Below are 12,124 nucleotides of genomic sequence, written 5' to 3'. Positions count from 1 at the left end.
ACCCCTGTTGTCGCAGGCCCTTATTTCACCAACGGTCGCCTATTGCTTGCTTGATTTTGTTTGAAAATAACTGGTTTAAAAAATTAGGTTTATATCATACCATTTAAAGCCGCCTAAAATGCTCAGATTAATAATTTCTAACTTACTGCACAGAGCACAGGTGATCTGAACGGAGCTAACTGTTTATGACGCCATAATGTGTATTGTGACGATTGCGGTGCCTATCTTTTCGCATTTTTTGCACACAATAAGCGGATAAAAAAAACCTGGCGCATATGGTTAGTCCAGCTGGTAATCTTTTTTCCAGTCTCACGAAATCTGTTTAGAGCAGTTTGAAAATCAAAGTAAAACTATGAAATTATAATCTAGTTCGAGTCTCTGTTTTGCTGTACAATTCAAACAGCTTCCAATCTGAAAATTTGTCATATAAGCATACACTAGCTTTCATGTTTGGTTTGTGCCTTTAAGCTTTTGAAATTTGATTGCATATCACAGACTTTTGAAGTTAAGCGATGATGAATTCCAGGTATGCTGTGCTAAGAAGAAAGTGGAAAACTCTTAGGTTTACAGATTATATGTCCACCAGTGCTGTTCACCACAAGGTATTTATACATGTAAAAAGACATTACATCATTAATATATCAAGACATTTTTCAGGATGGCCTTTTACTTGGTGTGTATACACAAGAAAAAAATGATGAATGTGATATTGGAACCAGCTTTTTTAAAGAACTTGATACACAGTGGAAAAATAAACTTTCCAGTGTCTTAAAACATGCAGGAAAGATAAAGTGTGGTTCAGCAAAAGTATTTTATGATGTTGTCCATGAATACCCAATAATATCTGTTGTTGGTCTTGGTTCTAAAGCTGCAGCTATAAATGGACTGGAATGTATTGATGAAAAAAGTGATAACATTAGACTGGCGACTGCAGGTAAGCATGTGGTCATTAAAATGGTGGTTGTTGTGAAAAAACAAACACTGTTACAATTCTTTTAGCTGGTATTAAATCATTTGTTGACATGGGAATTGACAAAGTGGTAGTTGACATTACTGAAAGACCAAATGCAGCTGCGGAGGGTGCTTACCTTGCTGCTTGGAACTACAAAGAGTCGGAGAGAAAAAAGTTACCTCAGGACATTGAACCAGCTCAAAAAGGTTATTTTAAATATTTTGTCATGTTTTTCAAAATCTGTTTGTTTGACTTCCAACTAATAGACCCTGCATGGGATGAAGGAAAAGTGTATGCAGAATGCCAAAACTTTGCTAGACATTTAATGGAGAGTCCATCCAATTTAATGACACCAAGTCTATTTGCTGATACAGTTCTACATGCATTTGAAAAAGGCAAGTAGATGAACCACAATAAGCTAATCTTTGATGCATTTACTTCCAAAGTTTCCATAAAAAATTACATAAAATATATTTTATTCAGAAAATTGCACTGTGGAGATTTTTGAGCAGGATTGGATTGAAAAACAGAATATGCAGGCTTTTTTGAGTGTTGCCAAAGGCTCAGCTGAAGAACCAAGGTTTATGAAAATTACATACAAAAGGTTGGCCCAACTTGTTTATGCATGTTTTATTGTGACCAGTCACTACATTAATTGGTTTTATTTTCAGCCCTTCAGCTAATGCATTAAATCCATTGATTTTGGTTGGGAAAGGAGTGACATTTGACAGTGGAGGCATAAGCATCAAACCATCACAAGCTATGGATGAAATGCGTGCAGACATGGGTGGTGCTGCAACGGTTGCTTCAGCTGTACTGGCCGCTGCAAAGCTTAATTTAAATGTGCATGTAATTGGTACGGAGTGGTTTCTGGTTAATTCATTAAAAAGAAAAACACAGACTTTCTATTTTTTTAGGATTAATTCCGTTGTGTGAAAACATGCCAAGTTCCACTTCATGCAAACCAGGTGATGTGGTTGTGGCAAGAAATGGTTCATCCATACAGGTATAAAAAATATTAAAGGAGTCCTTTAAATGTTGTAAAACACAATTTATAATTTCAGATAGACAATACAGATGCTGAAGGAAGGCTTTTACTTGCGGATGCCCTTAACTATGCTCAGGATTTAAATCCCAGTGCAGTAATAGATGTTGCCACTTTGACAGGTTTAGCTTCTTCCAACACACTACAATGTTTAGAATAGAGCAATAATAATCTTGTTTAATTTTTAGGTGGTATCATTGTTGCTTTGGGTGGAGCTGCATCTGGAGTATTTTCAAATGATGATGTTTTGTGGAAACAACTACAAAAGGTGCAGCAAAAATTCACTACTGTACTACACAAAGCATTTGTGATTGTCAGCAAAAGCAGCTAATTGTGTTTTTCAGGCTGCAATGTGCACAGGAGACAGAGTTTGGCGGATGCCTTTGTTCAAGTTTTATTCAAAACAAGTTAAACCTGCACAACTTGCTGATATTAACAACGTAGGCAGTGGTGGGCGAGCTGGGGCAGCATGTACAGCAGCCGCCTTTCTGCACCATTTCATCAAAAGTGACACTAAATGGATGCACCTGGACATTGCTAGCACCATGAAAAGCAATGAAAAGGATTGCCCCTACCTGGGTAAAGGAATGAGTGGTCGACCAACTCGGACACTTGTAAAGTTTATGTACAATTACACACAATCATAATGCAATTTGAATTTTGCTGAGAAGGGATAGGTACAAGTTATGAACAAAAATTATTTGCACAGTAAGTTTATGATGGCAATATTAGTACAGTAATACACCATTGCAATATCCAATATTATTACACAAGCATACTTAAACTAAAAAATCAGAACTGACCACACTAGAACACAGGATTACATTGAGAAAAGGCCAGGTATGGTTGACATGAAGGTAAAACAAAGAATTGTGTACTGAGTAATTACATACAACTAAAAAAATAATAACTAGGCATCCAATCCAGCAGCAGCTCTAATAATTAAAAAAATCAGAGCACTTAATCCACCACTTATGGGCACAGTTATGAACCAGGCTACAACAATATTTCTAAAAATTTTCCAATCTACTGCTTCTCTTGATCTGACCCAGCCCACAGCCACAACTGCCCCAACCTGTAAATTAGCAGATTGAAAGAAAAAACTAATATGTGCATCAAAAAGCCAAACAAACCTTGCAATGTGTGGTTGAGACAGGTAGTCCACTATTGGAGGCTGCCAAAACAGTGATGGCACTCATCAATTCAATGGCGAAACCTCTGAAATTGAATATTAGTTTGATATTTAGGACGCCACTTTACAACATCACAAAACCTTACCTGGATGGAGTAAGATTTGTAAGATCTTGTCCCATGGTTTTTATAACTCTTCTTCCCCAAACCCAAAGACCACAACATATTCCAACACCACCATAAAGTAGGATAAGAAGAGGTGTGTAAGATTTTTGATGGACTGTTCCTTCATGATATATTAGCCATATTGCAATGAGGGGCCCAATAGCATTGCTGAAATAGGTCACAGTAAGTAACGCAGTTATGCAGTGGGTTAAAGCACATGTTGTATTGTCATGCCTGGTTGTTTCAGCAATTCAGTTCATTTTATACCAACATTCAGCCCTTAACAAAGGCTTTACCTAACTGAAAGCAACATCAATAGCACAGAACGGGGGCCTCTAAAGGTTTCAACTCATGTAAATTTGTTGTAAAATAGAAAATGTTCGGTTCATATTATATCACAGCATTTTCTGATTGCATCACATGTCCTTATTTCATCAATGGCCCCTTCAGGGTGTTTGTATTTTCATTCAATAATTACATATATCAATTGGATTCTCATACTATTCTATTTATATGAGATTGAAGTATAATTTTAACTGAGGTGTAACTGCAAAAGTCGTTCATCCTTCTTGACGTCACAATTTATATTGTTGTTCCGTTCTCACTCATATTCTTGACAAACAGGGAATACCTTCTCCCATGGACAAATTATACTCGATATTTATTTGTATAGAAACTGTGCTAGAAGTTATCCATGCTTTTTTTAATTGTGCTGCGCATCTTAACTGCAAATGAAAAGTTATGGGCATTTATTATTTCCGATGAACAAAGTACACCTATATTAGATTTTTAAGCACTTAATAATACAAAAGTATGTCCTCAACTTTGCTACATAAGCGCTATGATAATTTTTTTACCCTTCCCAAGAACCAAAAAGCAAGCCCAAGAAAATTTATCATACTTGATTTTTAAAATAGAGTGCTGTCAATTGACCGTATTTGACTGGTAAATTGACCGGCTTGCCAACCCTTTTATAATATGGTATGACATACCTCACATCATTTCCACCATGAGCAAATGCACCAAAACATGCTGTTAAAATTTGTAAAAAGCTGAAGATTTTTCGAATTTCCATTCTTCCTTCTTGTGCCTATATCAAAAAACAATTTAACCTACTTTTAATTTTATTGAAACGAAAACATATTTTAATTTGATTCCAACTTTTGGCTTTAAACATAGGTTTTTCCACTGTTTAGCCAAGTTTGACTAAAAAAAGCTTTCACTAGACAGGTGGCTTTCCTATATATATATTTGCATTTTTTAGGTATAGTTCCACATCCGATTTAACGATTAACCACATATACCATTTTCGACACTTTAAAAAAATATGTAAGCTTGGTATCAATTGGGTCCTTATCTTTACCCATTTGTCTCTGCAAGCAACAACAAAGTTGCTGCAATAAAAAGAGAACTTACAATTTCTTGCATTGTTCATAAATTTCACCCATTTTAGTGGTTAGTGTTGTAATTGGTGAGGCTATTAAGTAAAACATATGCTGGGTAATTTAGTCCATTAAAATTTGGTCCTATTGACTGTTAAACATCACAGGCATTTGATGCAGCACCAGTACCTGTCCAAAACACCCTCAACTGGTAGATAACAACCACAAGCAGCATGCCTTTGCGCACATACATTCACCACATAATATTGACATTCAGGGTAAATAGCAGCATGCAAAATGTGTAAACAACATTTTACACTTTGGGGCTAAAGTGGTAACCACTTGGGCTATGAAGTCTATTGAAAAAGAGGACATGTATATATGACTACATCTACCCCCTGTGAAAGTTTATACTAATCCAACCAATCCTTTAGCATCTTGTAGAAACAGAGAATTTAGCAAGGGCACAAAACATTCGTCATATCCACTTATATTTGGGGTTGTAAGAGCAACCACTCGGTCAAAAATTTAACAACAACCAATACGCACCATGTCCACAATCGTTTAAATATAACTGTTACATATGTGTCTTTGACTATCTTCGCACTGATTACTGTGTTAGCACTAAAATATGTTAAGTTAGTAGCTGATCAGGACAAAATACAAAGACTGTAGGTTGGCTGTTTTAAACACTTGCAATGTACCAGCAGAAAAAACAATAACTCATATTAATAATGTATTTTTTAATTTTAAGGTTTGTTCTACCCAGGAGTAAATTGTTGTTCATTTACATAACTTTAGATACATTCTTTTGTTTGTAATAATGTTGCATCACTTTTTTGACAAAGGTAAAAAAAATATAATTAGACCAACAAATGTGTAGCTTTAAGGTGACCAACAATAAACAAAGATCTCTTTAAACTTAACCTCCATTATTTCATCTTTGGTTGCTTCCTGAACTTTTTCTATTTCTTCATCAGTTTGTCCAATCTGCGGGGGAAAAAACTTGGTATTAATTTTGACCAAATAAAAGCCAAATAAATTACGTGTGTTTTTAGTGCAACAATGTGCATCATTATCAATAATAAGAAATCCAATTATGATCAAAAACATAAAATAGTATACTAATGCTAATAATCCAAACTCTATTAAATGCAAATTATGTTTTTTCTGGAAACTTGTATTCTTAATAGCGGACTTCGGCCACAGGAAAGGAACAGACATAAAATCCAACAAGGAATGTCACTAATAAAATAATTTTAATGATAAATCCAGGACTTTGGTATTGGCCCGTCTTCTGCAGCTCTACAAAAGTAAATCTGATATATCACAAATATTTCATGCTAGATTTTTTGCTCTTGCAGTTTAACAAAAATATTTGAAATCAACTAGAAGGGTGGCTTAGCACATTTTGTTGTTGCATTTACACTATAACCTATTTCAAAACATTAATATATTTTCTATGCTTGTTTTGTATTGGATCCCATATTAGCCATCGTCTTTTATAACCTTAGTCATTTCTGCAGGTAGAAACTCATGGGTCCCCACACATGCAAAGTTGAAAATAATGCATTTCAAGAGATATCAGATAACCATGAGAAAGTCGGGTGTTGTAAGGTAAAACACAGTGATCGGCACTGGGCTTAAATAATGCTACTATGTAGAGTACAAACTATATAAATTTCGATTCACCCCAGATATTGTTTGAAGTATGTCCTATTTAACGGTTTTTTTTCAAGAAAAGAAGGAGTAAATAGTGGCATAATGGGGTAAAAAAAAAAACAACCTATGAATAGCAAATTCTAAAAAAACAAGAAAAAACAAACAATTTGAGTAAAATCAATATGTGTCCCCTTCAGGGAAGATGCCCGATAATAATAAAGTTCTGTTGATACAAGATTCTCTATTCACGGTTATGAATAATCTGAGCAAAAAAATCAGAGCCAGTATATTTGTGTAAAACATAAAAATGCCTTTTTATTTCTTATAACCTGATAATGACAATAGCACTTGTCGAAGCAATAGCACTTGTATTTTCTACACAAATATACTGGCTCTGATTTTTTTTGCTAAGATTCTCTTTTTACTTAGTTTTAAAAAAGGTTTTTATATCAGCTCTTGATACCAAACATACAATACACTTTGGTAAAAAACTCTGCTTGGTTTTGTTAATCTGGATCTTTGCCTAATTCAGACAATTTTTTGGTCCAAACAAGTCCTTGTTTACCAAAGTTAAAGTACTGTAGCTACTGCTGCTGATATGTTATGTTCATGAAAGTAGTTGGTGACATACAGCCATACACATTTGTAAGAGCAAACAAAATCAAGGATTTGTAGACATTTATACCATACAAGGAGATGTATGTCCTATTTACCTTTATCGCTATGATGTCTTGTTGTGCTGTAGAAAGTCTTCTAAAACCCTCTTCAATAGCACCACTATATATTTTTGGGTAGGCAGATGGTAAATGATCAGAGGATTGGACTTCATTCATAACCTGTTAAAATCACAAGTAAAAGTTAAACGAATGATATAATCCTCAAAATTTTAACTTTTACCAATCCCTCTTCATCACTGTCATCAAATGGTTCATCCAGCTTAGTTCCCCCTAACAGTGCAGATGATACATGATCTATTTCCAACTCACTTCCTTGGCTTCCTTCCCTCTGTGAGGACATTTCCATTACAGATGGACAAAGAACAAAACCCCAATATTTTTTCGAAACAATTTTTAAAAAGTGGTTTTATTTGTACATTTGCAATAAACTGAGATCATACCACAGCACTTTCAAGTGGATCACAAGATGCTGAATGTTTTCGTTGAATAGTTATCATTTTTCTTTGTCTATTGATAAAAACTTCATATATATCTGCATCAGACTTTTCAGTGAGTGTAACCATTGCTGGCTCAGAAAAGTTACGACGAATTTCTTCTTGAATATCTTGAACTGATGGTGATGGGATTGTTGTCTGTATGTTTTCATAAAATACATATCAGCATAACTGTAAGATGTTGGAACTTTTTACATGAATGCACTATATTAACAACTTCTTACCACTGTTTTGTAGCCAAAAGTATAAAAATGTAAGTATGCCAATAAAACAAAAGATAACTAGAAAAGTGGCTTTCTGATATACTTCCATTTTATATATTCTATACGATATTTACCAATTTACTACACTGTACACAATTTTATCTACATACATGTTTGTTTTTGCAAGCAAAAACGAATGGGTCCCCACACGCGTGTTTATGCGGATTTACGGTAAACCTATATGTGGCGGTTATTTTTATATTCTTAAGGACAAAGCATAACTTAACTTTAAAAGTTCTTTTCCATATTCTTTTAGCATCATTATTGTCATATAATTACAAAAAATCGGTGAAAAAAGAACGGGTAAAATCCATTCAATTTAATCTCTTGCTTTGACCTTGATATTGTGGTTCAAGTTCAGTTTTTAAACACAAATTTTCCTAGAAAGCCTTAACTGTTGTATTAGAGTTAGACACTATATAAAAAAAAGTCGTTTGCTACAAAGGTATACATATAACAACTTGTTTTTCACTTAACTTTGTTTCACAAAAACGACCGTTTAATGACCTTTTGACACTTTTTTTTAACAGCATGCAGTCCTTAGTGTTCAACAATACTGTTGGGCCTAATTTATACATGACTTAAGTACTGATTCTTGAATTGATTTGTCAAAAATAAAGAAGATACGTTACGACGAAAAATTCGTAACGGTGTTGTAATGCCTACAAGTTGACCTTTAGTGACCCGTGGTTATGAGACGGCGAAGCTGACAACGAGAATTTAAAGACCATTTATCGCGGCGTTCGAAAAAGTTGTTTATTAAATTTCATATTTATGTTGATCAACGATGTTTTGCCTGACATAAACGAAACCGAAGTACGTTTATCGAGTTCGAATTACGTCTTAGGTGTAAAACCTGCGCCAAAACTGAAAATGAGCGTGATAACTCAATAAAACGACACAGCATTGCTGCACAAAAAAACAGCTGATTACTAATCACCGAAACGACTGTCTCGTAAAACGTCTGTCCAGACGTCAAGCTGAGCACTCCCGCTCTGCCGCCTTAATCGTAAACCAGTGAATTCCTCCCTTGGGACTTATATCTGACTGATAGCGTACACATATTGTGGGTTGTAAAGGTAACTGGCAAAATTTTAAATACTAAACGAATATCCTGCTTAAACAATTGTTAACTTTTTCAAATTTTTCTGCACCATAGGGCATGTATTTCTGCCTTAAAACTAAAACCGTTTATTTCGGGGTTTAAAGGGTAAAAAATGGGTGAATCCGAAAAAGACACAAAATTCTTTAAAAAACTTTACATTGCACCAAACAACAAAGCATGAAACCCCAAGATGCTGTACTCTAGTCAGTACAGCCGTTTAAAAAATTTTACGTTTTGGGGGCCTGTGGGTGAACCGCTGGGTCAATCGGGGTCAAACTTCAGGAGGATCAAATTTGGATTAATAACTAACATCTCTGTAAATTTGAATAAATTTGGAGCACTCTTTCTTGACCAAACGCGTCTCACAAGCCAGCGTTAGACAGAAAAAAGAAAAAAAAAATACGGACAAAAACAATATGTGTCCCCTTCAGGGAAGGGGACCCATAATTACCCTATATTTACTTGCTAGTCTAAGGTTAAATACACAATACAAGTTAAAAACTGAAACTATCAAATTATGATTACTTTATTGTTCTGAAGTCTTTGTTTAAAACCCAGAAAAATATGATGCGATATAGTTTTAGCCTAACATTTTTCGGGACACATGTCTGCAGGCAGATAAATATTATCAACACTGGTATCAAGGTAAAGCTGACGATTTCAGTAAATGGACAAACTGAACTTTTGGTAAGATCACTAAAAACTAGTCGTATGGTGAAAAATTACTGTTCTCTAGTTACTAGTTACTACTTTATGTAAACCTTCAAAACACTTTTTTCAAGTTGCAGCAAAGGTGGTATTCTGACAGACCCATGACTTTCCTGTCCAACCGATTTGGAGCGTTTTGAGCGTTGCTGCCTCAATGTTTTTGCTTCCTAAAAGTAAAAGTTTGAAATGTCACAAACATAAAAAAATGTTGCATATTTAACACACCTCAATTGTTTTGGGTGAGACCTGATGTTCTGAATGGATTCTAACCCGCTTTGATTTTTCCACACCTGCCCAAATTATGTTTATTTTTCTTTCTTTTAAACTTATACACATGCATGTGTGTGTGTTTGCATACCATTAAAATCGTTGGCAGCTTGGGTTTTGTTGTAAGATGGTAGCACTGGAACTGTATCTAACTGTTTCTTTTCCCCACTACCATTTTCATTGAATGTGTTAAAACTTTCATCTGTAGCTTCTTTTTCAGCTATTGATTCCATTACCGTTGGCAACTTGATTGTTTTTTTGTGACCAGGCATTGGTGGTGTTGGCTTTTCCACAATTAACATTTGATTGCATATGTCATTTTTCTCCGCTAAAAAATCATTAAAAGCATAGTTTCTTAAACTAAAAGTTTGTTACAAAATGTACATCATTTCTCACCATTAATTGCTGCTTTCATTTTCTTTACCATGACAAGCTGGACAAGCAGACCAACAGCAATACCAATGCAAATAGCTATGATAATATCAACCCATGGAGCTAATTTGTCAAAGCCAAGCACTGAAAGTGCAAAATAGAAAAACATGTTGGTTTGTTTGTGTTCCAAAGCAAACATGTGTTTTGGCAGTATATACTTAATACTTACATGGAGCACCAGAAAAAAGAACTGAAAAACAATTTATTGCAATTGTGCATCCATACATGATGGGCATTGCAATAAGCCCAGGGCGAACAGGATCTTTCTGTTCAATTGTAGAAATATGGTTAAAAAGAAGTAAAATTAATTACAAATATTACATACCTTTTGAAAAATTAATTTGCGCAGCACATAATAGAATATTGCTGCCATTCCACCAGCTAACACTGGAGAACAAAACCATGATCCAACTACAAAAAATTATTTACATGAAAGATCAATATATAAATATTGATGTATATGTTTTTTGAAATATTGGTGCAATACCTATAAGACCCATTTTTTTCCAATTGACCCCTTGCACACCATGGGCAACCAAAGAAAAGCCAACTGTTGCGCCAACTATGCTATGGGTCCCAGATACAGGAATTTTAAAAAATGTTGCAATTAACTGCCATAATCCTGATGCTGCAAACATGTTACTTTAAAATACATTAAAGATTTTGTTTAAACTTTGAAAACATACCAAACATAGCACTAATTTCTCCAGCCATAAGCAGTGTTTCATTGTCAATGTAAATGTCAATATCAATTATACCCTTCCGAATTGTGGCTCCAACTTTAGCACCTAACAATATTGCTCCAAGTGTCTCAAATATTGATGCTAAGATGCAAGCCTGTAAGTTCACCAATCAGTAAAAACAAGCAATTTGTTACCCTCTGACTAAATACTTACCTGTTTTAAGGTTAATGTTCCTGCACCAACAGTTGTTCCAAAACTGTTTGCCACATCATTTGCACCAACAGCAAAAGCTAAGATGAATGCAATGACAAATCCAGCAATAAGAATCCATAACACTGATGCTTGCCAGTCCTCAAGAATGAATGGCACTGTTGTTGATATTGCTGTTGTGACTGCTGCATATGCGTTTGATACAAATGCTGTTGTAGCAGACATGATCTTTGTTGATTTAAATGCTACAAACAGTTGTTTGCACTTCAAGATTTATTTCATTTTGAAACAGCTTATCTATTGAAGAAAGCAATTAAACACATATTGTATTTACTACTTAGCAAATTTATCAGGCATTGTACTTCAACTTATCTTCACTCATAATTACAAAAACGGACAAGCATCCAGTCTCTGACCCAGGGCTGCCACTTTCATTTGAATGAAACAATCTAGTTTGGCCTCAAAAATATTTAGAATGATCTAGATTGAAAAATAAAACATCCAAAAATATAACTAAACATAAAATAGTCCAATTTTATGTAATATATTAGCCAAACAACAACACATATGAAGGTTTTTAATATAAATCGACCTGTATTAGATATTTAAGAAGCTTTACTTCTTCCTTATCATCACTATATTTATTCTGTTACAGTTATAACAACAACATTATTATGTGCTAATCTGGGAACGTTTGTAGGCTTGTTCTGTTACTATGGTCTTTACAAACGTTTAAAAAAAACTATCTAGATTTTATAGCCATCATCTAGATCCCAAATTTTTCATTTAGGCTTAACCAAAACTATGTAGATCTAGCTATAAAATATCTGGAGTGGCAGCCCTGCTCTGACCACGTGCACGTGGAGAAATACAAACTAACATCTACGCGCGTGCCGCTAACTTATATAAGTCACGTGGGTCGTGATCCCCCAAAACGAAATTCTCATA

At 34.7% G+C, this 12,124-nt stretch overlaps 2 protein-coding genes across 4 annotated transcripts; one reads left to right on the top strand and one right to left on the bottom strand.

Moving 5' to 3' along the window:
- The first annotated feature begins 22 nt into the window (after positions 1-22).
- LOC145223397 (cytosol aminopeptidase-like) lies at positions 23-2,659 on the top strand. Of its 2 annotated transcripts, XM_080089822.1 has the most exons (11): positions 25-278; positions 496-602; positions 658-934; positions 1,000-1,158; positions 1,219-1,347; positions 1,436-1,556; positions 1,624-1,808; positions 1,870-1,958; positions 2,017-2,119; positions 2,186-2,265; positions 2,342-2,659. In XM_080089822.1, the coding sequence occupies exons 2-11, from the start codon at positions 513-515 to the stop codon at positions 2,642-2,644; spliced, it is 1,536 nt and encodes a 511-aa protein (XP_079945948.1). In that variant the 5' UTR covers positions 25-278; positions 496-512; the 3' UTR covers positions 2,645-2,659. The 2 variants fall into 2 exon arrangements, with proteins under 2 accessions (XP_079945947.1, XP_079945948.1); XM_080089821.1 differs by having other exon boundaries at positions 23-278; positions 1,000-1,347.
- Positions 2,602-11,493, bottom strand: LOC145223395 (sodium-dependent phosphate transporter 1-A-like). 2 transcript variants are annotated; one of them, XM_080089817.1, is made up of 17 exons: positions 11,180-11,493; positions 10,970-11,120; positions 10,771-10,911; positions 10,609-10,694; positions 10,453-10,549; positions 10,248-10,367; positions 9,943-10,179; positions 9,810-9,874; positions 9,638-9,751; positions 7,455-7,646; positions 7,235-7,342; positions 7,051-7,173; positions 5,603-5,665; positions 4,286-4,383; positions 3,276-3,461; positions 3,131-3,215; positions 2,602-3,072 (listed from the first exon to the last, which is right to left on the bottom strand). In XM_080089817.1, exons 1-17 carry the CDS (start codon positions 11,399-11,401, stop codon positions 2,908-2,910), a joined length of 2,253 nt encoding a protein of 750 aa, XP_079945943.1. In that variant the 5' UTR covers positions 11,402-11,493; the 3' UTR covers positions 2,602-2,907. The 2 variants fall into 2 exon arrangements, with proteins under 2 accessions (XP_079945943.1, XP_079945944.1); XM_080089818.1 differs by lacking the exon at positions 10,771-10,911.
- Between the last annotated feature and the right edge of the window lie 631 nt (positions 11,494-12,124).

This window comes from Phallusia mammillata, chromosome 4 (genome assembly GCF_965637545.1).
Source record: "Phallusia mammillata chromosome 4, kaPhaMamm4.hap1.1, whole genome shotgun sequence".
Classification (NCBI taxonomy): Eukaryota; Metazoa; Chordata; class Ascidiacea; order Phlebobranchia; family Ascidiidae; genus Phallusia; species Phallusia mammillata.
The sequence above is the reverse complement of the archived record's forward strand: the minus strand, read 5'-3'. Positions and strand labels throughout refer to the sequence as shown.

What these genes read in the sequence shown, in the direction of transcription:
- LOC145223397 (XM_080089821.1), top strand. Translation starts at nt 513, where the DNA reads ATGATGAATTCCAGGTATGCTGTGCTAAGAAGAAAGTGGAAAACTCTT. An exon ending in TCTACATGCATTTGAAAAAG is followed by an intron (nt 1,348 to 1,435) that starts GCAAGTAGATGA and finishes TATTTTATTCAG; the next exon opens with AAAATTGCACTGTGGAGATT. An exon ending in TGTGGAAACAACTACAAAAG is followed by an intron (nt 2,266 to 2,341) that starts GTGCAGCAAAAA and finishes TGTGTTTTTCAG; the next exon opens with GCTGCAATGTGCACAGGAGA.
- LOC145223395 (XM_080089817.1), bottom strand. Translation starts at nt 11,401, where the DNA reads ATGTCTGCTACAACAGCATTTGTATCAAACGCATATGCAGCAGTCACA. An exon ending in TCTTTTTTCTGGTGCTCCAT is followed by an intron (nt 10,368 to 10,452) that starts GTAAGTATTAAG and finishes TTGCACTTTCAG; the next exon opens with TGCTTGGCTTTGACAAATTA. An exon ending in TCTCACCCAAAACAATTGAG is followed by an intron (nt 9,752 to 9,809) that starts GTGTGTTAAATA and finishes TTTTACTTTTAG; the next exon opens with GAAGCAAAAACATTGAGGCA.